A 26,556-nucleotide genomic window follows, 5' to 3' on the forward strand; every position below is an offset into this window, starting at 1 on the left:
ACCATAACCAGTAAGGAGATTGAAACAGTCATTAAAAATCTCCAAACAAACAAAAGCCCAGGGCCAGATGGCTTCCCGGGGGAATTCTACCAAACATTTAAAGAAGAACTAATTCCTATTCTCCTGAAACTGTTCCAAAAAATAGAAATGGAAGGAAAACTTCCAAACTCATTTTATGAGGCCAGCAACACCTTGATCCCAAAACCAGACAAGGATCCCATCAAAAAGAGAGCTATAGACCAATATCGTTGATGAACACAGATGTGAAAATTCTCACCAAAATACTAGCCAATAGGATTCAACAATACATTAAAAGGATTATTCACCACGACCAAGTGGGATTTATTCCAGGGCTGCAAGGTTGGTTCAACATCTGCAAATCAGTCAATGTGACACAACACATCAATAAAAGAAAGAACAAGAACCATATGATACTCTCAATAGATGCTGAAAAAGCATTTGACAAAGTACAGCATCCCTTCCTGATCAAAACTCTTCAAAGTGTAGGGATAGAGGGCACATACCTCAATATCATCAAAGCCATCTATGAAAAACCCACCGCAAATATCATTCTCAATGGAGAAAAACTGTAAGCTTTTCTAAGGTCGGGAACACGTCAGGGATGTCCTTTATCACCACTGCTATTCATCATAGTACTAGAAGTCCTAGCCTCAGCAGTCAGACAACAAAAGGAAATTAAAGGCATCCAAATCGGCAAAGAAGAAGTCAAATTATCACTCTTCGCAGATGATATGATACTATATGTGGAAAACCCAAAAGACTCCACTCCAAAACTGCTAGAACTTGTACAGGAATTCAGTAAAGTGTCAGGATATAAAATCAATGCACAGAAATCAGTTGCATTTCTCTACACCAACAACAAGACAGAAGAAAGAGAAGGAGTCAATCCCATTTACAATTGCACCCAAAACCATAAGATACCTAGGAATAAACCTAACCAAAGAGGCTAAGAATCTATACTCAGAAAACTATAAAGTACTCATGAAAGAAATTGAGGAAGACACAAAGAAATGGAAAAATGTTCCATGCTCCTGGATTGGAAGAATAAATATTGTGAAAATGTCTATGTTACCTAAAGCCATCTACATATTTAATGCAATTCCTATCAAAGTACCATCCATCTTTTTCAAAGAAATGGAACAAATAATTCTAAAATTTATGTGGAACCAGAAAAGACCTCTAATAGCCAAAGGGATATTGAAAAAGAAAGCCAGTGTTGGTAGCATCACAATTCCGGACTTCTAGCTCTATTACAAAGCTGTCATCATCAAGACAGCATGGTACTGGCACAAAAACAGACACATAGATCAATGGAACAGAATAGAGAGCCCAGAAATAGACTCTCAACTCTATGATCAACTAATCTTCGACAAAGCAGGAAAAGAATGTCCAATGGAAAAAAGAAGTCTCTTCAACAAATGGTGTTGGGAAAATTGGACAGCCACATGCAGAAAAATGAAATTGGACCATTTCCTTACACCACACACAAAAATAGACTCAAAATGGATGAAGGACCTCAATGTGCAAAAGGAATCCATCAAAATCCTTGAGGAGAACACGGGCAGCAACCTCTTCGACCTCTGCCGCAGCAACATCTTCCTAGGAACAACGCAAAAGGCAAGGGAAGCAAGGGCAAAAATGAACTATTGGGATTTCACCAAGATCAAAAGCTTTTGCACAGCAAAGGAAACAGTTAACAAAATCAAAAGACAACTGACAGAATGGGAGAAGATATTTGCAAACAACATATCAGATAAAGGACTAGTGTCCAGAATCTATAAAGAACTTAGCAAACTCAACACCCAAAGAACAAATAATCCAATCAAGAAATGGGCAGAGGACATGAACACACATTTCTGCAAAGAAGACATCCAGATGGCCAACAGACACATGAAAAAGTGCTCCATATCACTCGGCATCAGGGAAATACAAATCAAAACCACAATGAGATATCACCTCACACCAGTCAGAATGGCTAAAATTAACAAGTCAGGAAATGAAAGATGCTGGCGAGGATGCGGAGAAAGGGGAACCCTCCTACACTGTTGGTGGGAATGCAAGCTGGTGCAGCCACTCTGGAAAACAGCATGGAGGTTCCTCAAAATGTTGAAAATAGAACTGCCCTATGACCCAGCAATTGCACTACTGGGTATTTACCCTAAAGATACAAACGTAGTGATCCAAAGGGGCACGTGCACCCGAATGTTTACAGCAGCAATGTCCACAATAGCCAAACTATGGAAAGAACCTAGATGTCCATCAACAGATGAATGGATCAAGAAGATGTGGTATATATACACAATGGAATACTATGCAGCCATCAAAAGAAATGAAATTCTTGCCATTTGGGACAACATGGATGGAACTAGAGCATATCATGCTTAGCGAAATAAGTCAAGCAGAGAAAGAGAACTATCAAATGATCTCCCTGATATGAGGAAGTGGTGATGCAACATGGGGGCTTAAGTGGGTAGGAGAAGAATAAATGAAACAAGATGGGATTGGGAGGGAGACAAACCATAAATGACTCTTAATTTCACAAAACAAACTGAGGGTTGCTGTGGGGAGGGGGGTTGGGAAAAGGGGTTATGGACATTGGGGAGGGTATGTGCTTTGGTGAGTGCTGTGAATTGTGTAAACCTGGCGATTCACAGACCTGTACCCCGGGGGATAAAAATATATGTTTATAAAAAATAAAAAATTAAAATAAAATAAAATAAAATAAAAATAAAAAATTTTAAAAAACAAAAAAACACATTAGCTATGGGGCGCCTCAGTGGCTCAGTGGATTAATCCTCTGCCTTCGGCTGGGGCCCTGATCCCAGGGTCCTGGGATGGAGCCCCGCATCAGGCTCTCCGCTCATCAGGGAGTCTGCTTCTTCCTCTCTCTCTCTGCCTGCCTCTCTGCCTACTTGAGATCGCTGTTTGTCAAATAAATACATAAAACCTTAAAAAAAAAAAAAAACACATTAGCTATGAAATCTCTGTGCTTCAGTTCCCTCATCTGTAAAATGGGAGTAATGATTATATCACCTCATTATAAAAATTACGAGTTAACATTTGTAAGGCTTTTAAAAGGCAAAAGATTTATACAATCTGAAGAGAAACCTGACACACACTATTATTTATTTGATAAATTAAAAACTAACAGTAAAGCTGATTTTGTTAGAAAAATCACTATTGTTAAAAAACAAGAAACTAATGCCTAAGTATTTAACACTATTGAATATATCCTGATTGTAGAAAGCCTATACATTGTTACCTTGCTGGATTTCAGAACTTTAATTTGTTCTTCAAAAACAGTGTCTTTATTCTTTTCCAGAAAGCCTTCACACTGGTATTCCACCTGGAAACACATGTAAAAATCTTCTTAACTAACAGATTTTTTTTTTTTTGAACAGATATTAAAATCATCAATCACAAAAACATTTATTAGGTTCAGGCTATATGAATGGTTCTCAGCAAAATGGTTATCAGTTTTAGTCTAAGAAACCAGTACCATTCTTGAGAAGAAGTATGTTAATTCCAGAGTAAAACTCCTCAAATATTGCTCTTCCTAGGTAACAGTGGTAGTGCTAACTAGTTACGGTTTAAAAGATCCTCCCAATTCACAGGTAGGCAGACTCATAAGAAGTTGACTCTTCTCATTCATGCTGGTGCAAGAAAGCTCCTTCACAGCTAAGCTAGTGGACCTTCTTGTGACTGAGATCACCACCCTGGAGGGGTAGTTCTCTTGGGAGACAACTGGATAAACACTGTATGATTTGGTAAAGGGAACTACTCAAGAACAGACTGTTCCTGCTTCTAAAACTCCAGTGACTTTAGGCATCTACTACTCAAGTTGCTCCCCAGGTTATAAAACAAAGCCCTTAGGTAACCTAAAGACATTCCTTGGTTTCCAGCTAGGACTAAGAAGACTTAGAAGACCCTCAATCCCTGAAGGAGACCCAGGAAGCTTACCCCCCTAACCCTACCCACATCTCCTTTAAATGTAAATTAGCCTCATTGCTCCTGATTTTTTGAGCACACTACTAAACTCATGAAGCAGTAGGTCCACATGCCCTGTTAGCAGGAACCCACTGACTCAATCAGAGTCTCTATTCTGATTCCTCTGAGGTTTTCAGCAGTCCAAGGCAGCAACCTATAATCAAACACATTAACATTTCTACAGTGAGGTATGTAAATATCCAGCCTAACTGAAATAAATAAAGACTATACATAACCTCATGTTACTTCAAGTCAGAGATCAGGTCTAGACATAAAATGAATTATGAAGAGACTTTTTAGTTTTCAGAGTTTCTTGGATTTCAGAATTATACAGGATTGTAGGCTCATATTTATTTCATAATACAATTCCATTTATAGGAATGGAAAGGAAGAGAAAATCACCCAAGCAACACTGAAAAATACTTTTCCTATAAGACACTAAAGAATGCAAGTTTCAGCAAAGATAAAAATGATATCTCTAGACATTGATTTTTTTTTCCTCTTTGAACTTAAATATTCAAAAAGAAAAAAGATAATAAAGCTTCCTTACTTTGTCAGCAAAATGTTGGATGATGAAAGCTTTGTTCGATAGACGGGGCTTTTCAAAGAGCGCACATTTGTTCAAATGTGTGTTGTACAATTTTTGGGCCCAAGTGTCATCTGTGCCTTTGGGCATCTACATTCAGGGTGGAAAAGAAAAAGAAAAAAAAACCAGCAGAAACAAAATAAGGAGAATATTGTTATAAGACTCTTCTGAGTTATCAACCAAGAGACCATTTTTTGGCATTTCTAACAACTTTTATATTCAGTAGGAACTCATTCCTTCCATATTACTCTGTTAGATGACGAAAATCAGTTACCAAAGGAAAGCAATGACTGAGATCTTTTTATGGGTGACTCAGCCCAATCTTTGGGCAACTCAATCTGCCTATACCAGGAATCATCAAATAAGTATTCTATCGGCTTTTAAAACAACAAGAGCCTCACAAATAAAACATGAACTATTATGATTTCATGGGTTTTTTTAAATTTTAGGGAAGCTATAGGCCCACTGTGGAGCTTGAACTCATGAGCCCCATGAGATCAAGAGTCACATGCTCTATCGACTAAGCCTGCCAGGTGCGCCATATCAGGTATTTTTAAAAATTGGTTAAATAAAGGTAACATATGCACAAAGTGAAATATTTTCATAATTCATGAAGGTTTAAAATGAAGAGTAATTTCTTTTCATCATTTCCACCAATTTTATCTTTCTGTCTAAAGGTATGCACACAAATAGAATCATTCTATAAAATCTTTGCATTTTTCTTCTTCTTAATAATAGCATTCTTGTATTCATGGCCATTAGGTTGTTACTCATTTTCTGTTATTATAAAAATGGCCACAATTGCTTCTTTTACATATATACCTTGGATACTTTTGCAAGTATATTCATAGGGTGAATTCCAGCAATTCCACTGTTGGGCCCAAAGGTAATTTTGGATCCACTGTTGGGTCTAAAATTTTATAATTTTGAAAAATATTGTCAAATTCCCCCCAAAATATGCTGTATTAACTCACATCCTACCTTCAATGAATGGTATTATCAAATTTAAACTCACCTATCTAGAGCACCTGGGTGGCTCAGTGGGTTAAGCGTCTGACTCCTGATTTTGGCTCAGGTCATGATCTCAGTAGTCCTAAGATTGAACCCTGTGTTGGGGGTCCCTGCTCAGTGGGAAGTCCGAGGTTCTCTCTTTCTCCCTCTGTCCCTCCCCCAGCTCACATGCATTCTCTCTCTCTCTCAAAATAAATAAATAAAACCTTAAAAGGAAAAAAAAAACTTGCCTGTCTGATATCTGTCTGATATCCCATTTTTGGTTTGATATGCATTTTATTTAATTTCAAGTGAAACTGAGCATTACACTCATTCTTAATGTTGTAGGAAATCTGATACTTAGGAGGATCAATCTATGGTAAGTTGTAATTTATGGCATTCAAACTAAAGAGGAGTTAAGAGAAAGGATATGTTATTTGTCTAAGATCACTCAGAGATCCATTGTTTTCCCAGCACGCTGGGTCTTCAAATATTAAAAATAAAACTCCTTTTCTACCATATATATCAATAATAAAGAACAAGCAGTCAATTTTAAAATCACAGATATTTAAGACTATTATTTAAAATATCTTTTGTACAATTTCTTGCATTTCTTTAAGTATGTCATATCACTGAGTACCAAACTGGTAAGCAGTAGTGTCTAATGTCAATTTTTTACATAACTGAGAAGCGGCAGAAAAGAGAAAGGAAATTCCCCACGTTTTTTTTTTTTTTTTCAAGATTTTAAAAAGATTTATTTATGTATTTTAGGGAGAGAGTGTAAGTGAGGGGAGGGGCAAAGGGAGAGAGAGAGAATCTCAAGCAGACTCCCTGCTGAGCACAGAGTCCCAATGCGGGGTTCAAACCAGGACACCAAGATCATGACCTGAGCTGAAATCAAAAGTCAGCCACTCAACAAACTGAGCTACCCAGGTGCTCCCAAATTATCCCAGTTTTGATTGTATGTAGAACCCTTTGGGTCTAGTGACCCTTCAGAATGCAAGTAGGGTGACCTCTTATTTGTGGCCACACTGGCACCTCATGGTATACCAATGAATCTGTGCTTAAACCCACTTACTTCTGACCTTGACATGTCTCTTGATAGATTAGGTATATCAGAAAATCATATTTACCTTGCATTCTTCATCCAGCAAATCTAGAATGCCCAGTTTAGATTCTATAAGATTAATGCAAGGTTGATTATCATAAAAATCTATGAGTGTCCAGGGAATTTGTTCCTTCATATATTCTTCCTGTTCTAATTTGAAGACATGCTGAAATGAAAAAGAAAAAACAAAACTGGCATTACTGTATCATTACAAGTAATGTTAGTCAAGAAATGACATTTATAGAAAACACTCTAAGAGGATATGAACATAATATGAGATAGTCCATGGCTTCCAGCAACAATAATCTTGTGGGAAAAACATGTTTTACACATGGAGAGTGATATAAAAAAATCCACAAAGAGCAAAGCCTCAGCTACACAGGATTCTTGGTAAACAAGTAAATCTACATGTGTGGGTGTGTTAAAACAGCTGACAATGTAGCAGTCTTTTCGATTTTTTTTTTTAATATGTATACAACCAACACTGTACAATATACTTTTTGGCCTCAAATTATTGCACAGTGCTGCTAACAATACCTTAGCTGGCCTTGAACTATGCAGAGCAGATACCCTCTAGACTACTGAACCATGCCAGATGATGCTTGCAGCACAGCAAAGTAATTCTCTTAAGGGATAGTGATGTTGAAGTTCACATGCCTCAGAGTTAGGTAACAGTGTTTTGTGTCTGCCTCCATCACTTTCCACAGTCAGGGAATCTACAGCTCAATTCTGTGAATTCTACATCCAATGCTGCAAGCAGCTGCGGCAAGGACCAATCAACTGCTCCTTCTGCTAAATGCTTCAACCACCATCCTCCACATTGCTTCTCATCTCCAGTCACTCATTTAAGCAAAAATATGTATCGACCGTCTACTATGTGCCAGTCACTGCACACCATTAACAAAGGAGATGTGGGTTCTGCCCTCAGGGAGTTTGGAACCTTAGTGAGAAAAACAGACAGAAATCAAGTAACCACAAGGAATCACAAACTATAGTAATGTTACAAAGGAAAATAACGTAAGCTATGAAAACAAGAGTCCTTATCTAGTTTGGATACAGGGTAGTGAGGGAAGGCTTCTCTGAGGACAGGCTCTGTAATAGGAGCTCTGCAGATGAATGGATGTTAAGTTAGTCTAGATGGAAGGTCAATCCAATCCCCGATACCGTTCTTGCTTCAGGCTGCCCAACCAATACAGCAATCCAGCAAACTTCTAGTGTCTATAAGACGTTAATGAGCTCTACTCATTGTACTCGGGGATTTCTGCTTTCTTTTATCTCTTCTGAGTCCCTTCTTCTCTCAGACATTTTGATCCTTTTTCTGGAAAGGATAGCCTCCTGTGGTTTTGACCAGACAACACATATTTTCTAGGCCCCTAATCCCCGTGAAACTTAGGTGTCACCAAGATATCTGATACACATGCTCCTTGTGCACTTAGAACTTTCTTACTTTATTCTGCCTTTATAATAATGTCTCTCTTGGCTCATTTGCAGCATTTACCAGCTGCAATAAGCTTCAAGAATTTCAATAATTAAAAAAAAACAAAGTGGTCACCCAAATAAATATTTATGTCATGTTGATCAGAAAGTAAATTTCTTCTGCTCTTATGATGAATGAGAAGGCAAATGGGACACCCTGTGTTAGCAGGATGCCCTGACTGATGGCACCAATAAGGAACGAGCTCTGTTCTTTTTTTAATTCAATAATTTACATGCAGTCTCCACACTGACAACAGAAACACTGCTCCAGATTTTAAATAGAGCTTGTTTCTTATACACAACTCCATGCTAGTTTGGAAAAGTTCATGAGGCCTCAAAAATCTTGGATACTCAGTTGTCAAAAAGACAATGTGGGCATGAGGTTCAACATGGCAAGAGATCCTTAATATGTAATGCCTGCGATCTCTAAATATGCCAATCACTGTGTTTCTCATGCCCACTGCCCCACTCATAATCCCTGCCAAGGGTGGCCCAAAACAACCAGGTTCTTTACTGTGAAACCCTATATTCCTAGTCACAGCTGGTCAACTGCTAGAGATCTCTGGTGGAAAAATGAATGAAGTTAATCAGATTCTCTTTGTTGGGTATAAGAATTTAGAAACGGGCAATCAACAGTCCAAGCTAAAGCTGATTCAAAATTAATGGGGAAATGGCAAGTTAAGAGGGTAAAAGGAAAGAGGTGCCTGGATGGCTCAGTTGGTTAAGTATCCAACTCTTGATTGCAGCTCAGGTCTCTGGGTTTTGGGATCAAGCCCTGTATTAGGCTCTGTGCAGGGCATGGGATTCTCTCTCTTTCTCTCTCTCTTTCTGCCCCCTCCCCCCATCTCCCTATCTCTCCAGGAAAAAAAAAAAAAAAGAAAAAGAAAAAGGATGAGAGGGGAAATCCAACCACTGCTGGGTTCAGAGGGAGCTTGAAGTGACTGAGGAAGCAGAAACCCTGAGAAGAGAAGGGAAGAAGTCATCTGATAGTAAGAGGGAGTGGAGCAGCTGTGCAGAGAGAAGCTAAGATGCAGCACTGTGTGTGTGTGTGTGTGTGTGTGTGTGTGTGAGAGAGAGAGAGAGAGAGAGAGAGAGGAAAAACAGATTGACAGCGACAGAGGGAAAGAGAAAGAGAAATGAGAGAGTCAGAAACACACATGCAAGGACATGGGGTCCTTGTTAAATAGACAAATGAGCCAGTACCTAGTGAGGCCAGTGTTGGTTCCTTACATTTACAGTCATCTTGTGCCAAAATATACTAGGAAAGAGCAGAGGCTGTGGCTCTGATTAAAGTATTAAGAAACTCAGTAAAACCTTGAGAAAAGATAATGCTCAGTTTAGTCTCTGACAGGTTTTTATTAATGTTTCTTAAGCAAAGATAAAAAGGACACCAATAACATTCTTATGGAAACAGTCATAAGCTTAAGGCTTGAAGATCACCTTTGCATTATTTCACTGTGCTAAGCAGCTTAACCTGACAAATAAAGAGGGTCTAAATTTTCATCAGAGTATACACAATATTTTTTAAAAATCAAACAGTCTAAAGGTTTGATGATGACACGCAAGAATCCCTTGCCCCACCCCTTCAATCCAGTCTCACTCTCTGGAGGAAGCCATTTTTAACTTCCTTAGTTATTTCTTCTGATACTTACTTCTAAAGGATATGTTTATCTACTATTTTTTTACGTATTCATTGTAAATATCATCTATTGATTTCTTGAAGAGGCAAATGTGGTCAAATTCATATATACCATCTCTCTACTGCCCGTCCCCTGTCCTCACAATATTACTATTTTTAGTTCTTCTTTTGATTTTTACTAATTCGGTAACTTAAAACAATACCTTTAAACTTCTATTTTTTGTTCATTAACTAGAGACCACTCCTCTTTTTCTCTCTTTTTATAAAAGGAGGATACTAAGGACTCTTCTCCTGCCCTTCAACTCTTCCATCGTCAACTCTTACGAGTGACTTCTTTGTTTTTTTGTTTTGCTTTTTAGGCAACTCATTTTAACAACCTTTCTCATCAGTACTAATAACCATCCCTAATCCTGCACTTAGAACTGTGCCTGGTCCTTGTTGATAACTTTACATATTCTAACTCATTCAATCTATGCAACCATATGCAGTAGGTACTATCATTATCCCCTTTATAAAGATGGCCCAGGAGGGTCAATTATCCTGCCCAAGGTCCCATGAATAATCAAAGCAGAATGAGATTCCAACCCAAGCAGTTTACTTTGGAGGTCTGTGATCTTCACTATTACAATGTACTGCCCCTCATTTTTAAATACCTTTAAATTCCCCAATACCGTGATAATACTTGATGATATTTCATACTACAACCGGACAAGAACCATTCTCAAAATATTCCCATTGCTATTGTTGTGGTGGATGTCTCAGATTGTTGAAAATATGTAGAAAACAGTGTGTGCTGATTTTTCACACTGGCATCTTGAGGATACAGCAAGCAGGAGTTATGATAGTCTTCACTCCACGGGAACAACACACTAAAGGATATCCTGGGCTTAAAACTTCAAACTGCCTATGTTATCACCTAACACACTTCCTGTTTCCATCACTCAATTTATTTTGACCCAATTTTTACTATTCTCAGGTTGTAACCTGGGCTATACACATTTCTTTAACACTGCACCTATTTATTAATCTAAGTTCCTCAGCAGCTCAGTTGTTCTAAATCCCACATAATAATTGCAATTTACAGTCTCTTTTCAGAAACCAGTCTTGAAACACAGAGCAGGAATTCAAAAGAATTTAAAGTAGAATATTAGTTAAGAAAGAAAATTCTTACCATATTGAATTGTTGCTGTAGTTTTTCATTTGCATAATTTATGCAAAACTGTTCAAAACTATTTATCTCAAATGTTTCAAATCTGTAAAATGAAAAACAGTATGTTAAGAGGAGAAAAAGAAACAAACAGCTTTTTAAAATATTCAAAATGTGCCCATTAGAAAGAAAGAAATGAGAAATTTCCCAACATTCTGAAACCTCTTTTCCACATCAGTGAAGATAAAGGTTTATAAGTCAGTAACATGGAATCTACACCCAACAGGTAGGCATCAGCCGTGTAGCAGAGAGATTTTTTTTTTGAAGGCTGCAGCATGCAGCAATGTTCAACACTATGAGTTTTTGAGGGCTAATTCATCCCCAGGTGGGGAACAATCATAATTATGATAAAGCTACTGCTCTTGTCAATTTATAGATTCAGGGCCTATATTGACATAAAAGGGAACTGAAAATAGAGATCTCATAGGTTCTTTTGAAAAACTTTATAAGATAATTTTAAAAATTAGGCATCAAAAACTACAAATGTATAGAATTGTATAAACAGCTAAATGAGGGTACCCAGAGGGGCATCTGGGTGGCTCAGTCAGTTAAGCATCTGCTTTCAGCTCAGGTCATTATCCCAGCCAGAGCCCTGGGATAGGGTCCTGCATTGGGCTTCCTGCTCACCTAGGAGTCTGCTTCTCCCTCTGCCCCTCGCCCTGCTCATGTTCTCTCTCACTCTCTCTCTTTCAAATAAATAAAATCTTTAAAGGAGGGCACCCAGAGAAGGCAAACTAGCAAATGAAATAAGATTTTTAGAAATGCTCTTCTAATTTTCTTTTCTCCTTACCAGTAGGAGACAGAATCTAGGACCCACTCAGAGTTACTAGATAATCTCTAGAAAGAAATGCTCTGTGGCAGACCATCAAGCCAAATACACTTACCCATATATGTCCAGCACTCCAATAAAAGAGTGCTGTTTGACAGCAGAATGGAGGGCCTGATTGACATGATCTACGATCCAGCTAAAGAGCTTGGCATAAATGTGCTTGGCCAAAGCATCACGGGCATTCGTAGCCTGCAGCTTAGAGATGGGCTTGATGTATGTCTCTGTGGCAGTAGCCAGTTTCCGATGGCAGAGCCAGTGACACATCTCCTCATAGTCTACGCCCATAAGGTCAGAGAAGATGCTGAGAGGTTCATGCTTGGGCTGATAAAAGAGAGTGGGTTATTTCCTATGACCAAATCAATCAAATAAGAATTTACTAAAAGAACACAAAGAAGTAACAAATAAACCCAGCAATTTCTTTGTTATAATGAACACCCAGATCACTTCAACCTGATTGGTGATAATCATCTTAGTCATCCAGTAGACTAGCATCTAGACACCATTTTACCATCTCTTCTAGGGCTCGTTTCACACGCTACATCTTCCTTTCTCTTCACTGTATTTGTTTGTATCTGTCTTCGGGCACCTTTATTCAGTCAGTTGATCAGAAGATCTGTCAGCTTGTCAATAAGTATTTACTTAGTGCCTACAACATGCCAGTAAATAAAACCAGACATGGCCCCTATCTTCCTAGAACTTATAGTCACTAGGTGAAATGGATATTAGTCAAACGACTGCTCCCTAAAATGTAAAATGACTGCAGAGAACAAGGGTGCTATCCTATGATTCCATGTGAAAGGACTGTGCTCCACTCGGGAGGCAAGTGCCAGTTGTCTTGAGAAACAGAGTTGAGACTTGAAGAATAGGGAAGTATTAACTCAGTGAAAGGGGAAAGAAAGGGTCTTCAGGCCGAGGGCATAGCTGGTACACAAGTCCTGTGGTGGGAGAAAACTATAGTTTGAGGGACTAAAGCTGAGTGAGGGAGAAAATATCTGAGATGAAGCCAGAGAGACAGGCTGTTCTTTATCCTGAGAGCAAAGGGAAGTCACTGAAGGGTTTAAGACAGATAACTTGAGAGAGTTATTCATTGGACTTCTTAGATTAGAATCTCTTTAATCTCTATCCCCTACAAGGTCTTCCCTAGGCCTTGATTTGAGTAGATTGAGTAGACATTCAATAAAACCTTGTTTAAAGATGGAATTGGGAGGGAGACAAACCATAAGTGACTCTTAATATCACAAAACAAACTGAGGGTTGCTGGGGGGAGGGGGCTTGGGAGAAGGGGGTGGGATTATGGACATTGGGGAGGGTATGTGCTTTGGTGAGTGCTGTGAAGTGTGTAAACCTGGTGAATCACAGACCTGTACCCCTGGGGATAAAAATATATGTTTATAAAAAAATAAAAAATTTTTTTAAAAAAACCTTGTTTAGGGTGCCTGGGTGGCTCAGTGGGTTAAGCCGCTGCCTTCGGCTCAGGTCATGATCTCAGGGTCCTGGGATCGAGTCCCGCATCGGGCTCTCTGCTCAGCAGGGAGTCTGCTTCCTCCTCTCTCTCTCTCTGCCTGCCTCTCTGCCTACTTGTGATCTCTCTCTGTCAAATAAATAAATAAAATCTTTAAAACAAAAACAAAAAAAAAAAAAAACCTTGTTTAGTTTAATCTACACAAGCGCACTACATTTGTGAACATCTTCACTCACATGTTTCAGTTGACTCTGATGACATTCCTAGGGAATAAGCAGGATGAAACATGGCTATCTTGGAGTGAAATCCAAGAGGACAGCTTATCAAACATCAGATGGCCAATGTATGTCACTGTTGTCATTAGAACCTGGGTGTCGGCATCCTCACCTCCTGACCCTTCCCACTGAAGCAGTCCCTTCCTTCCCTCACCTCCCCTCCTCCCAAGTGGCCACTTCAGATACAAATTAGCATCATTACCAACAGCATGCTATATGTCCCTTAAATAAGCAGCTAATTTCATTCATATAAATATGTATGATTTGACATTAGTACTTTCTAAACATATTCTATTTGAACAACATGACCATACTATTAGATCACGGCTGTAAATTTTTTGTTCAAATTTTCTGTAACTTTACTGATTTTTAGACTTCTTCATTTACCTCTTCTCTTTATCTGAGAAAAGTCAATAATCTCTCACTACGATAGAATTATTTCTTCTTTCGGTTTCTCTTGATTTTTGCTTTATATGTGTTAAGTCTATGCCATTAAGTACATGAAAGTTCAAAAGCGTTACATCTTCCTGATGAATAAAACCTCTATTATTACATAGTACTCTATTTACCTTTAGTATTGCTTTGGTCCCAACTATTTTGTTGAATATCAATACAGGCTCTGCCAGGGTTTTTTTTAGTTATTATGATGTGTCTTCTCTAAACTTATTTTCAAACTTTCTGTACCTTTATGTTTTGAGGATACTTTTTTCAAAACTATTCAGCTGAATTCCTACAGCAGTAATCCAATTGTTATCCAGTACTCTAGCTCCATGTTTTTAGGGGGAACAGGGGCTGATGATTCTCTTTAACTTTTTTTCTAGACTAATTTTAGACTAAGACAAAAGTTTCAAGAACAGTACAAAGAATTTCCTTCACCCAGATTCCCTAAATATTATCATTTTACACATTTGCTTGTATCATTCTCTCTCCTCCAAATACATGTACATACACATTAATTTTTTATAACCTTTGAGAGTGGGAGGAAAAAAATAAAACGACAAAAAACCTTTGAGAGAAGTTCCATGCATGATGCCATTTTAGTCCTAAATATTTTCAGGGTGCAACTCCTAAAAACCAAAGACACTGTCTTATATAACTATGATATCACCAAGAAAATTAGAAAATTAGCAATGACACAACTCTATTATCTAACCTACAGATCCAATCCAATTTTTTTTTCTGGCTGTTCTAACAGTCTCTGCACAGGAGTGGGGGAGATATTTTTACAGTCCAGGATCCATTCTAAGTTCATACACTGAATTTAATTGCCATGTTTCACTAGCCTCCTTTAATCTCAATAGGTCTTCACTCTTTTTTGTTTGTTTGTTTGTGACCTTGACCTTTTTAATGTAGGTCCTTCAATGAAGGTCTGTATGACACTGCCTCATGATTAGATTTGGGCCATGCCTTCTTAGCAGGAATACCAGAGAACTGATGTTGTGCTCTCAGTTCACCACATCAGAAGTTATTTAGTGTTCAACAGTCATTTCTCTAAAGACATCCAGATGGCTAACACCCACATGAACACAGGCTTAATATCAATCATCACCAGGGAAATGCAAATCAAAACTACGATGAGATATCACTGCACACCTGCCAGAACAGCTCAAATCAAAAACACAAGAAACAACAAGTGTTGGTAAGGATGTGGAGAAAAAAAGACCCCTCATGCATTGCTAGTGGGAATGCAAACTCGTGCAGCCACTCTGGAAAACAGTATGGAAAAAGTTAAGTTTCCACAAAACACTCTGGAAAAAGTTAAAAATAGAACTACCCTATGATCCAGTAATCACACTCCTGAGTATTTACCCCGAAAATGCAAAAACCCTAATTCGAAGGGGTGCAAGCACTCCCATATTTATTGCAGTACTAACAATAGCTGCACTATGGAAAAAGCCCAAGAAACAGACTCTTAACTACTAAGAGCAAACTGATGTTACCAGAGGGGAGGTGGGCGGGGGAGGGTGAAACAAGTGATGGGGATGAAGGAGGCACTTGTGATGAGCACCGGGTGTTGTATGGAAGTGCTGAACACTATACTGCACACCTGAAAATAATCTTACACTGTATGTTAACTATACTGGAGTTAAAATTAAAAACCTGGGGAAAAAAAACCCAACCATGTTCACTATAAGCTACAAACCAGAGAAATAAAGAATTTCTTTTTTTTTTAAGATTTTATTTATTTATTTGACAGAGAGATACATCAAAAGAGGGAACAAAAGCAAGGGAAGTGGGGGTTGGGGGGAAGGAGGCTTCCTGCTGAGCAGGGAGCCCAATAAAGAATATCCTTAGAGGCTTTTTATTTTTTTGTTAAAGATTTATTTACTTAAGAGAGAGTAAGAGAGCGCCTGGGTGGCTCAGCTGGTTAAGTGGGTGCCCTCTGCTCAGGTCATGATTCCAGAGTCCTGGATCGAGCCCCACATCAACTCCCTGCCCAACAGAGAGGCTGATTCTCGCTCTCTCCCTCCCTGCCTCTCTGCCTACTTGTGACCCCTCTCTCTCTGGATCTCTCTCTCAAATAAATAAATAAAATCTTTTAAAAGAGAGAGTGAGAGAGAGAGAGAATGAGAGGGGAGAGGGTCAGAGGGAGAGGCAGACTCCCTGCTGAGTAGGGAACCAGGGACTAGATCCCAGGACTGGATTGTCTGGTTCATGACCTGAGCTGAAGGCAGTTCCTTAACCAACTGAGCCCACTCAGGTGCCCTTTATAGGCTTTTTAAAAGCAAACAACAGGGGCACCTGGGTGGCTCAGTAGATTAAAGCCTCTGCGTCGGCTAGGGTCATGATCCCAGAGTCCTGGGATTGAGCCCCCCCCCCCCCCCCCCCCGCTCGGGCTCTCTGCTTGGTCGGAGCCTGTCAAATAAATAAATAATAAAATCTTTAAAACAAACAAACAAAAAAAGCAAACAACAGCAACAAGTACAAAAAAAAAGAAGTTCTGTGATGTTGATTGGTTTTTCCACTGGTCCTGTGACTTGCAGTCACCTGATTAAGGGAATGCCTGCCAAGTTTCTCCACTGTAAAGATGGCTATTTTCCCTTTGTAACTAAGTATTTTGTGGGGAGTTCTGTCTTTCCTGGCCCAATATACTATTCATAATTATTACTGTTTTAATTAATGAAACATTTTCTGTACTGGCATGTGCTTTCCTAGTTTATTGATCCACCATTCATTCTGTACTTTTAGATCTATCTTGGATCACTTTCCTTCTACCTAAACCAGGTTCTTTAATATTTCCTTTAGTGAGGGCCTTTTGGTGACAAAATCTCCCAATTTCTATTTGTCTGAAAACACTTCTATTCTTCCTTCATTCTGGAAAGATCTTTTTATGGGATATACAATTCTAAGTTAATAGTTATTTACTCTAGAGCACTGAAGATAGTGTTTTCTAGCTTCTATTGTAATTGAGAAGTGAGCTAATGGTTTAACTGTTATTTCTTCAAAAGTAGTTATATTTTATCTCTCTGCCTGTTTTAAGATTTTTCTCTCTGCCTCTGATATCATTATGGTGTGCCTTAGGTGGATTTCTTTTTATTTATCCTAATTAGGATTTTGTGGACTTTCCTTATCTGAGGTTTAGAAGCCATTTTCACAATTTCTGAATAATTATCTTTCAAATATTATGTCTGCCTCTTTCTTTTTTTTCCCCCTCTACGAATTCTCATTGGATTAAAATTAGATGGTATTATTCTGTCCTTCACCTCTCCTCTGTTTTAAGTGCTCCATCTCTGGGTCTGTCTTGCATTTTGGGTAATTTCTTCACATCTTTCTTCTAGTTCATCTCTTCTCTCCTTAGTTGTGTTGGTTTGCTATTAATTTCTTTCAGCATTCTTAATAGGTTTGACTCTTATCTGTTGTTTCACCTAGCTCCTTCTATTTCATTTCTTTGTGGCATTTGTGATTTCTGACTATGAACTAATTATTTGTTGTAAATTTTCTCATGGGACTCTATTGAGACTTGGATCATCCAAAGTAGATTTATAGATTTATATTTGCTTCTAACAGGCATCTAAGGCACCACCAATCCAGGACCAATTTCAGTTAAATTTTCTGTATTTAGTTTTCCGGGAACTACAAAAATCAGTCTGGGAGTAACTGTGAGGGTCAGTTCATTGCCATAAAATTTTAGGACCTATTTTCTCCTATACATAGCACCAAGGTTTGCTCAAGCCAGATCAACTTTTCTTTGTACTCTTCAAGTAGGTGGTGGGCAAGTTTATTACTAGTTTCCCATTTAGAGCCTTAGCTTTAGGCAGGAGTTCCCCTGTTTATATGAGTCCTGGGCTTTGTCTTTTGTTTTTTGCACTCTACTTGGCTAGGAAAACTAAAACTCATGGTCACTTGGCTTCAGTAAATGCCGTCAAGATGAGCCCTAATTCCAGGATTCTACTTCTTTCTCATAGCTCCTATTTTCACTTAGTTTCTGGTCTCCGACTAAATTTTATATATTTATTAATTTTTTTAAAAAAATATAATTTATTATGGGGCATCTGGCTGGCTCAGTCAGTGGAACATGAGACTCTTAATCTTAGGAGTTGTGAGTTCAAGCCTCACGTTAGGTGCAGAGATTACTTAAAAATAAAATCTTTAAAAATAAATATATATATACGTATATATATATATATATGTATATATATATATATTTATGGTTTATCCAGTATGAAGATCAACCAGAGCACCCAGTCGAAAATTGCTGGAAAAGAAAGTCTCATTTTACAGATGAGGAAACAAAAGTTCAGAGAAGTGTAAGCAACTTACCAAAAAAACAAAGCATGATTAAACAGTAAAATAGGGATTAAATCCAAGTAGAGACACAAAAACATGTATTTCAAAACTAACGTCTTATTTATGCAAATTTAAATCATGAATTAATCTACATGTAGATTTGCTAATATCAACTTGGGTATCTGAAACATAAATCTTCAGATTGTGTCCTATCACAGTATTGAGGAAGCAGGATGGAAAAATAATTAATTATACTAAAACTCCCTCCATTCTAATAAAGTTAGAAAGTATCTAAAACTGTGTGTGTGCACACACGCGTGCGCATGAGTTATATTTGATGGTGGTGATCAGCAAATACTGCAAATCATAAATGCCCAATGAGGACAACCTGAGACTACCAGGTTTTGTTACAATTTAAACAAACACTTCCACATATAGAATTGGGTTTTGTTTTTTGTTTTTTGTTTTTAGATTTTGTTTATTTATTTATTTGACAGAGATCACAAGTAGGCAGAGAGGCAGGCAGAGAGAGAGGAGGAAGCAGGCTCTCCGCCGAGCAGAGAGCCCAATGCGGGGCTCGATCCCAGGACTCTGGGATCATGACCCGAGCCGAAGGCAGAGGCTTTAACCCACTGAGCTACCCAGGTGCCCCTAGAATTGGGTTTTAATTCTCAGTGTGCAGTTATCACTATGTGTGAAAGAATATGCAAATCCTAGTGAAGACACTCAGTCCTCCAGTCATCTAGTTCCTCTTCACAGGAGTAATCACTGTTAATAGTTGTTTCAACAACCTTTAAACTATATTACAACTCCACAGCTGAAGACATAAAGTTTTCAATTACTGGTATGTACCATGGGCCAAATGAACCCCTCTCCCTCGACATCCCCAGTCCAACTTTCACACTGAATACTAATACTTCCCACCTCTGTTCATATGGACCAGACATGTATCCAAGTTCTCTCCTCTTCCCTACCGCTAACACACACAATCACTGTGCAGGAGGGATTAGCATCCAAATTTCTTACCTTCAGTTCACGATTCTACTTGGGATAATTTATCTCTCTGATAATGATAATAGAGACTTCAAATATTAACAAAACTGAAACAAAACTGAATTAACAAAACTGAAACACAAGGAAACTGCTATCACACTAAGCATATTCTGAACTTACAGGTATCGTGCAGCTGTCTGAATCCCGAGATGTAAATGCAACATTGCCTAAGTGAAGGATGCCAGCAAGTATTCGGAAAATTCCCATCTGATAAGACTCACTAATTCCTGAAATAGAGTAAATGAACAAGTGATAATAAACTATTGCAACAGCCAATATTAAGCCTATTTTTAACCCTTGAATATTACCAAAGGTGCAGATGGTCACATGTCATGGTTAACCACACTTTCATCTTTGCTGACATCAACACATAACACCATGTAGCATCACGGTTGAGAGCACAGGCTGTGGAGTGAGAACTGGCTCAAGGGCAGGTGTTGCTCCTGACCTGCCATGTCACATGGGCACATAACTTCACCCTTCTATGTTTCTGTTTTCTCATGTGAGATATGGAAATAGTTGTGACTACCTCAAAGGGAATCCATGAGCATTAAATGAGAAAATGCATATAGTCATGTAGTATACTTAGCATACTACGGGACACATGGTAAATGTTAAACAAATTATCATCACCGTAATACCCTGGATTTAAGTATTTTACTAACATCATTACCTTTTCTATTTTCTCTACTCCCAAGTGCAAGTTATAGCCCAATAAGACTATTTTAAGTCAGATTATTTTAATTACTCCTTCTAACTACAGACCAACTATAAGCTAAAGAGATCCCAAGATGAGAAGTGTTTGGGCCCATTGTTGTACTCAGCTTGATGAGAGAATTTGAAATGCGGCATTAGAGTAGCAACTGATGGATAAGGCAGGATGAGAAAGCTGTATAGCTTTGGCATTTTATCAGATCTGGCTTCATTTTTCAATAAGGTAAGAATTTCCTGAATATTAGATATAATTATATAGAAGTAAAAATAGTAAAATTATTTTCAAATATGTAATCATATACAGGGTAATTGAGAGTTGAGCTTATAATGAATATTTTTACTATCTCCTAATTATGACTTTTAAAATTTGCAATTTTCTATTTATGAATAGATTTAGCCCTAAAATTACAGCAGTAATTTTTCAAACTTTAATGTGCATATGAATCACCAATGGATCTTGTTAACGTGCAGATCTGTTTCAGTAGATCTAAAATGGGGCTTGAGTTTCTGAATTTTTGCAAGCTCCACTATGGTCCTGGACCATACTCTGATTAGCAATGCTTTTAAATTAAATTAACTCACCTCATAGTACTCATCAAAATACTAACACATGATTTTAGTCATTTATATTTTGAGGTTTTTAAAATAAATAATTCACCACTAAAAGTTGTACACTGCAGTTCTAAAGATTAATTTACTTGCATGTAGACCCCATATGTTTTAAATCTCAGAAACAAGACAGAGACATTTGAGCCATCTTTTAAACAGTGGAATAGTCTACTTGTGATACAATGTTTGTCACTACACAAGCTCAACCACATTCCCAAACACAAACAACCAAAAAAAAAAAAAAAAAAGGGCGAGACAAACAAAACAGCCAGAACCCTACAAAATGTGAACTTGAACTTGTTCAGGAACTCATCTCATTTAGCTTTAGGTTTCAGATTTTGTGAAAATTAAAACAAAGAATTACAGTTAGTCCTAACTCTCCTAATGCCTTCAGTTTATTGAAGGATAATTTGCATACCATAAAATTCACCTGTTTTAAGTGTACTAGTCAGTGATGAGTTGTATAACCATTACTACAATCTGATTTTAGAATAGTTCCCATCACCCCCCAAAAAAACCTTGAGCTCATTTGCTGCCCCAAGTTATTTTATAAGGAACAAATGTTAAATCTCCCAACAACACTTACCACCTAATACAAAGCTAAGCCAATATTCCAAACAAAGACTGCGTGAATCAGAGAACTACTGCTCCTAAGAGCTCAAAAATAAAATTATATTACCTAGCAGAGTGCAGGCCTGCCTGGTATGTGCCATCTCCTTGGTATCATCAACTCCTTCAATCACAGGACTGCCACCTTGCTTCGTGTAATGAAAGTTATTTGCATTTCCTGCAATGAATGAAAATAAAAGATTTGCAGCCTATGAAGATGGCTTGAATCCTACCTTTATGTCCACTCTAAAGCAGAGGCAGTGATAGCCCCATTAAGTGGACTGCCTGTGGACTCATCACTCATCTTAAATAGGTATCCACGTAAGGCCCATCCTACTTCAACCCTTCCCCATCCCCAGGTTATCGTGAAGCCAACTGCAAACTTCCTATCATTTTACTCATAAATATTTTAGTATTAGATAATCTCCTATAATAAGTTTATGGACACAGGAATAAATGGAAAACAATACCAGAACAATAAATCTAACACCATATTCGTACCTAATCGCAGCATTTTAAATTCAGGTAACTTTGCTGAAGCACAAAGCTGGTAGAAGATATGATAGTTTCTCTCCTCTTCTGCCTTTGAAATAAGAAGAGTTTTCAATTATAGCATTTTAACCTAAAACCCTGAAAATTCAATCATAAAATAAAATTTTTAAAGATTATTATTATTATTATTCATTTGAGAGAGGAACAGAGAGAGACAGAGCCCCAGCGGCGGGAGAAGCAGAGGGAGAAGAAGACCCCCACTGAGCTGGGATCCCAACGCGGGGCCCGATGCCAGGACCTGAAGATCATGACTTGAGCTGAAGGTAGACACTTAATCATCTGAGCCACCCAGGTGCTCCCAATTTTTTTAAATATTTATTTATTTGAGAAAGAAAGAGAGCAGGGGGTAGGGCAGAGGGAGAGAATCTCAAGCAGACTACCCACTGAGCACAGAGCCTGATCAGGTCCCTATCCCACAACTTTGAGATCATGACCTGAGCTGAAATCAAGGGTCAGACACTTAAACTACTGAGCCACCAAGGTACCCCCATAAAATGAAATTTTAATATTTAATTATCTCAGTGTAATAAGTTGTCCTTATACCTAAATTTCCTAATATAGATTTATGATTATTAAATCTCATGATTTATCAGTCACGTGCCTATGTATGAATGTGTATCTGTTGGTTACAGTCAACATTATATCTGATAATGGTGCTTTTTGAAGTAGAGAACAGTTTGGTATATGCCTTTGGGGAAAACTAAAACCCTGTTTTTGAAGTATAGGTATCCCCTGCTTTTCTTTTTTTTTTTTTTAAATCAGTGTTTTTAATTTGTTTTTTTAAGATTTTATTTATTAATTTGATAGAGAGAGATCACAAGCAGGCAGAGAGGCAGGCAGGGAGAGAGGAGGAAGCAGGCTCCCTGCTGAGCAGAGAGTCCGATGCGGGGCTCGATCCCAAGACCCTGAGATCATGACCCGAGCCGAAGGCAGCGGCTTAACCCACTGAGCCACCCAGGCGCCCCATCCCCTGCTTTTCTAAAGCTCACACTACACCACTTCATTTTTGCACAAAGCCTACATTAGCACCTGTTTTGCTAACCAAAGGAAATCCAAAGAGGCTCTTTTACAGAAAAGCAAAAACTGGTGTTTAGCAGTTACTTTGTGGTGAGCCATTACAGAGGCTGCACTCCCCCAGCAGCGAGCGTGGAACCACCAAGCTCTTTACACAGGAACTACACTCAGCATCTTGGCATCAAGCTGCCATAGCTTTGAACTGTGTCTGTGAGCATCTGCGCTTTATCTCGATTTATTCTGTGTATCTGCTAGCATGTGTCCTAAGGTATCAGAAAAGCCTAAGAGAGGTTATTTTTGGGGTCTGGGGATGCTCAGAAATTTTTCCATATAAATTAATGGTAATTTTTTTCTTCACTTCACACCATTTCAGCTTACAGAAGTTTTCATAGGACCAATCTACTTTTGGAAAAAGGGGTAAATGTGTACTCAATATCTTCTCACAGTACCTCTCAGGCTCATGGTCTCCCTAACACTTTAAATGAAAAAGAATATTCTACCTTTGCCATATGTCAGACCAGATCATCTCCTGTGGTTGTCTGTAAGAAATCCACAAATGCACTGCATCATCTACATCATTTTAGTTTATACACTATAACATTAATAAAATATTTTACAGAACAGAAAATAAATAATGTATAATTTTAACATAATTTCTTGGTATTTCCTGACAGTCCTTTTTCCACATACATACTTTAGAAATGCAGCTGTAATAACACTGTTCATACAAAACTGAATCTTCATACTCCACCATCATATCCTTGAATTCTGTAGTGTATTCAGCTGACTAAATCACAGTGTGGCCTCAAAGTCAGTCAGTCTCCAAAAGGGGCTTATGTCTAGTAAAGCAGATTTCTTAGCCTTCATTATTCTATTTAAACAATACCATATTCTAAGAGAGGAAAAGGAAGAAAAGAGGACAAGGAACTAGGTTCAAACTGTAATTCACTGAAAACATAATCCAATGTCTTCCCTACCAACTAGGAAATATGAGACTTGAGAGTAAACTAGTAACACCTCTTGGGGAGCCTGGGTGGCGCAGTCAGTTAGGCATCCGATTCTGGGCTTCAGCTCTGGTCATGATCTCAGGGTCATGGGATGGAGCCCCATGTCAGCTTGTGCTCAGCAGGGAGTCTGCTTGGGATTTTCTCTCTCCCTCTGCCCCTTTCCCTACTTATGCTCACATTCTCTCTCTCTGAAAGAAACAAATAAAATCTTAAAAAAAAAAATAAACTAATAGCACCTCTTTTTAATTAAGCTACAACCATTTGCAGGAAAAAGTCTAAACCATTAAACCTAAACCAGTGCCCAATTCCACAGATTATTAGTCTAATGGGTTTGCCCTGCCTCTGACAGGTACCATTTTACGTATTTCAGCCCAAATGTGGTTTGTAGTAATACTGTCATAATATGCTCAAGAGTATCTGCAAATAAAATCCATACTAGCAAGCATGAGCTCTAGAATTATATGGCAATCTAACAAAAATTTATACATGCAGCTGCCCGCCTTACCTGGAATACCACTCTGGATTTCTCTAAAAGGTAAGTTCTCATATTGGCACCAATGATTCGGTATCTCTTATCAAAACCAATTTCAATATACTTCCCAAAACGGCTGCTGTTATCATTCCGGGTTGTCTTAGCATTTCCAATGGACTAAGAAGCAAGGGAAAAAAATAGTATCTTAGAAATACAGTTCATGACATGACATTTACAGAGTCTGTTCAGGGAGAGATAGGACAGAGTGTAACACAACACTTTAAAACTGATTCTTTTAAGAACAGAACTGATTTTGTGCCTGCAAGTAAGTACCAATGTATGCTTTGCCCAGTGCACAACCACACAGATACCGACTAATAGCTCAGATCTGCCTTCTTATTCTCACATAAATTATCTTCAGGAACAGCAAACCTGAGCCCAGCGGCTGGGAGACTTTCACACCATTTGTGCTATCAGAACACACTCATTCAGTTCAACAAAGAAAGAACTGGATGGGACTGTGGGCTGTAAAAGCACACTAGGGTTTGCGTTTTGTGAAAACTTAGTTTGTTTTGTGTAAATGAGCTGGTTAAGGCAAATTATTATTTTTAGGGAAATACTCTCTGGTGTTGAGTCTCTTTAGTTAAAAGTTTCTATCCTCTTATCCTGTGACAACAAATGCCCAGTTGGACTGGTTTTTAGCAGAATCTTAGTAATCACCCATTCAATTCAAAGTCATTTTCAGAAAATAAACATAGTAAAATTTGCCCTTGGATTTTGATAGCTATATCTAACTTGAAAACATCTGCCATAGAATTCAGAGACTGTAACTTTCTGCTAATTTTTTATATAATTAAAAAAATTAAGATAATATATGCACTACTTTCTAACTTAGGTAACATGCTTCTAGAAATTTTTCTTTCAAGGCAAAGCAAAAAACATGGTGTAGGTAGAGAATCAAGTATTCACATAATGCATGCATTAAATATTTAATAAAATATTTTATGTAAGACTACTTAATTTACTTGTACAAAACCTGAGAGGATCAGGATTAGTAGACTGAAACCATAGCAGAGAGAAAGACATGAAAATGCTCTGGAGTGTTAAAAAAGCAAAACAAATACAAATGATGAAAACAGTAGTAACACAGCCACAAAAAAATCAATACATCAGATTCTCTGATCAATCAAAGAAGGCACATTTCACTCTCGGAAACACAGGGCAGGTACTGTCCTATTTTGCCTTGGCAATGAGAACACTGCTATATTTCAGAATAACATTTTAAAGGGAAATAATGACAGAAAGCTATCTTCCTAGCAAAGTAATAGGAGTAATCTAGTGTAGTTTAGGACAATTTAGCAATACATTTACTTAGATATTCCCCTTCTTAATATGACAAAAAGTACAACAAAATTCTCCATATGTTCCAATTGTTTTTATTTTATTTAGAAAAGGAAATTAATGATAAATGCAGAATTTTCTTTCAACACAGAATATTCCATCAAAGAGCAGATGAAAAAGTTGTGGTAATTGTGGCAGTGACAGTGATAGCCACCGAGTGTTTATCAGGCACTATCCTAAGCCCCTTCCCGCCAGCAACTAAGCAAGCTGGCAAAGAGGGTCCACAGCTTCTCCTCCTTCCCTGACCGCACCCCACCTTTCTTCCATATGCCATTTCTCTCCTAGTGACTCAGAGTACGTGTCCAAGGGGCTGAGCTGCCAAAACAATACTACCCTTGTGAGAAGCAAGGTCAGGGTTGAAACAGACCCCTTCCCTCTGTCTTTGAGTAAAAGGTATTTAAACATAGAGCAAAGAAGAGTAGAAGGAGTGAATGAAATAGAAGTCTAAAGACCTGGGTATTAGACCAGGCACTCCCACCAACTTTCCAACATTTAATCCTCTGAGGAGCAGTAGTGTCTCCAGGCGTGAAGTGACTAGGATAGATGAGCCCTAGGGTCCTTTACAAAACTAGAACTACATGATTATAAGCCTTGAACCTGATAAGGAAAGAAGGTTCTATATATAAGCTATACTTTTTGTCCTTTTCTCCTAATTGCTCCCTCTGGTTTCTAAGCACTATATTTTCAACAGGCTTCCCTGATGCTGTTATCATTTTAATTAGCAAGAAATTGTTAATGAAAAAAGGCTTTACAGTTTTGATTTTACTATTGATTTCAGTGAAGTGTTCAGTGACTTATTCTTCTTTACTAAAAAAAG

The 26,556-nt window shown here is 38.1% G+C and overlaps 1 protein-coding gene across 5 annotated transcripts in view; it reads right to left on the minus strand.

Annotated features, from left to right (window-relative positions):
• MYO5A (myosin VA) overlaps nt 1-26,556 on the minus strand; it is a 204,672-nt gene that overhangs the window by 82,538 nt on the left and 95,578 nt on the right. For all 5 annotated transcript variants that reach the window (XM_059181581.1, XM_059181582.1, XM_059181580.1 and 2 more), the window contains exons 6-14: nt 24,372-24,515; nt 21,795-21,876; nt 21,364-21,471; nt 19,482-19,588; nt 11,899-12,164; nt 10,979-11,060; nt 6,718-6,858; nt 4,559-4,684; nt 3,284-3,367 (exon numbers count right to left, since the gene is read on the minus strand). In XM_059181581.1, the coding sequence (XP_059037564.1) occupies nt 3,284-3,367; nt 4,559-4,684; nt 6,718-6,858; nt 10,979-11,060; nt 11,899-12,164; nt 19,482-19,588; nt 21,364-21,471; nt 21,795-21,876; nt 24,372-24,515 (1,140 nt within the window). The remainder of the gene's footprint in view (nt 1-3,283; nt 3,368-4,558; nt 4,685-6,717; nt 6,859-10,978; nt 11,061-11,898; nt 12,165-19,481; nt 19,589-21,363; nt 21,472-21,794; nt 21,877-24,371; nt 24,516-26,556) is intronic.

Source organism: Mustela lutreola, chromosome 7 (genome assembly GCF_030435805.1).
Source record: "Mustela lutreola isolate mMusLut2 chromosome 7, mMusLut2.pri, whole genome shotgun sequence".
Classification (NCBI taxonomy): Eukaryota; Metazoa; Chordata; class Mammalia; order Carnivora; family Mustelidae; genus Mustela; species Mustela lutreola.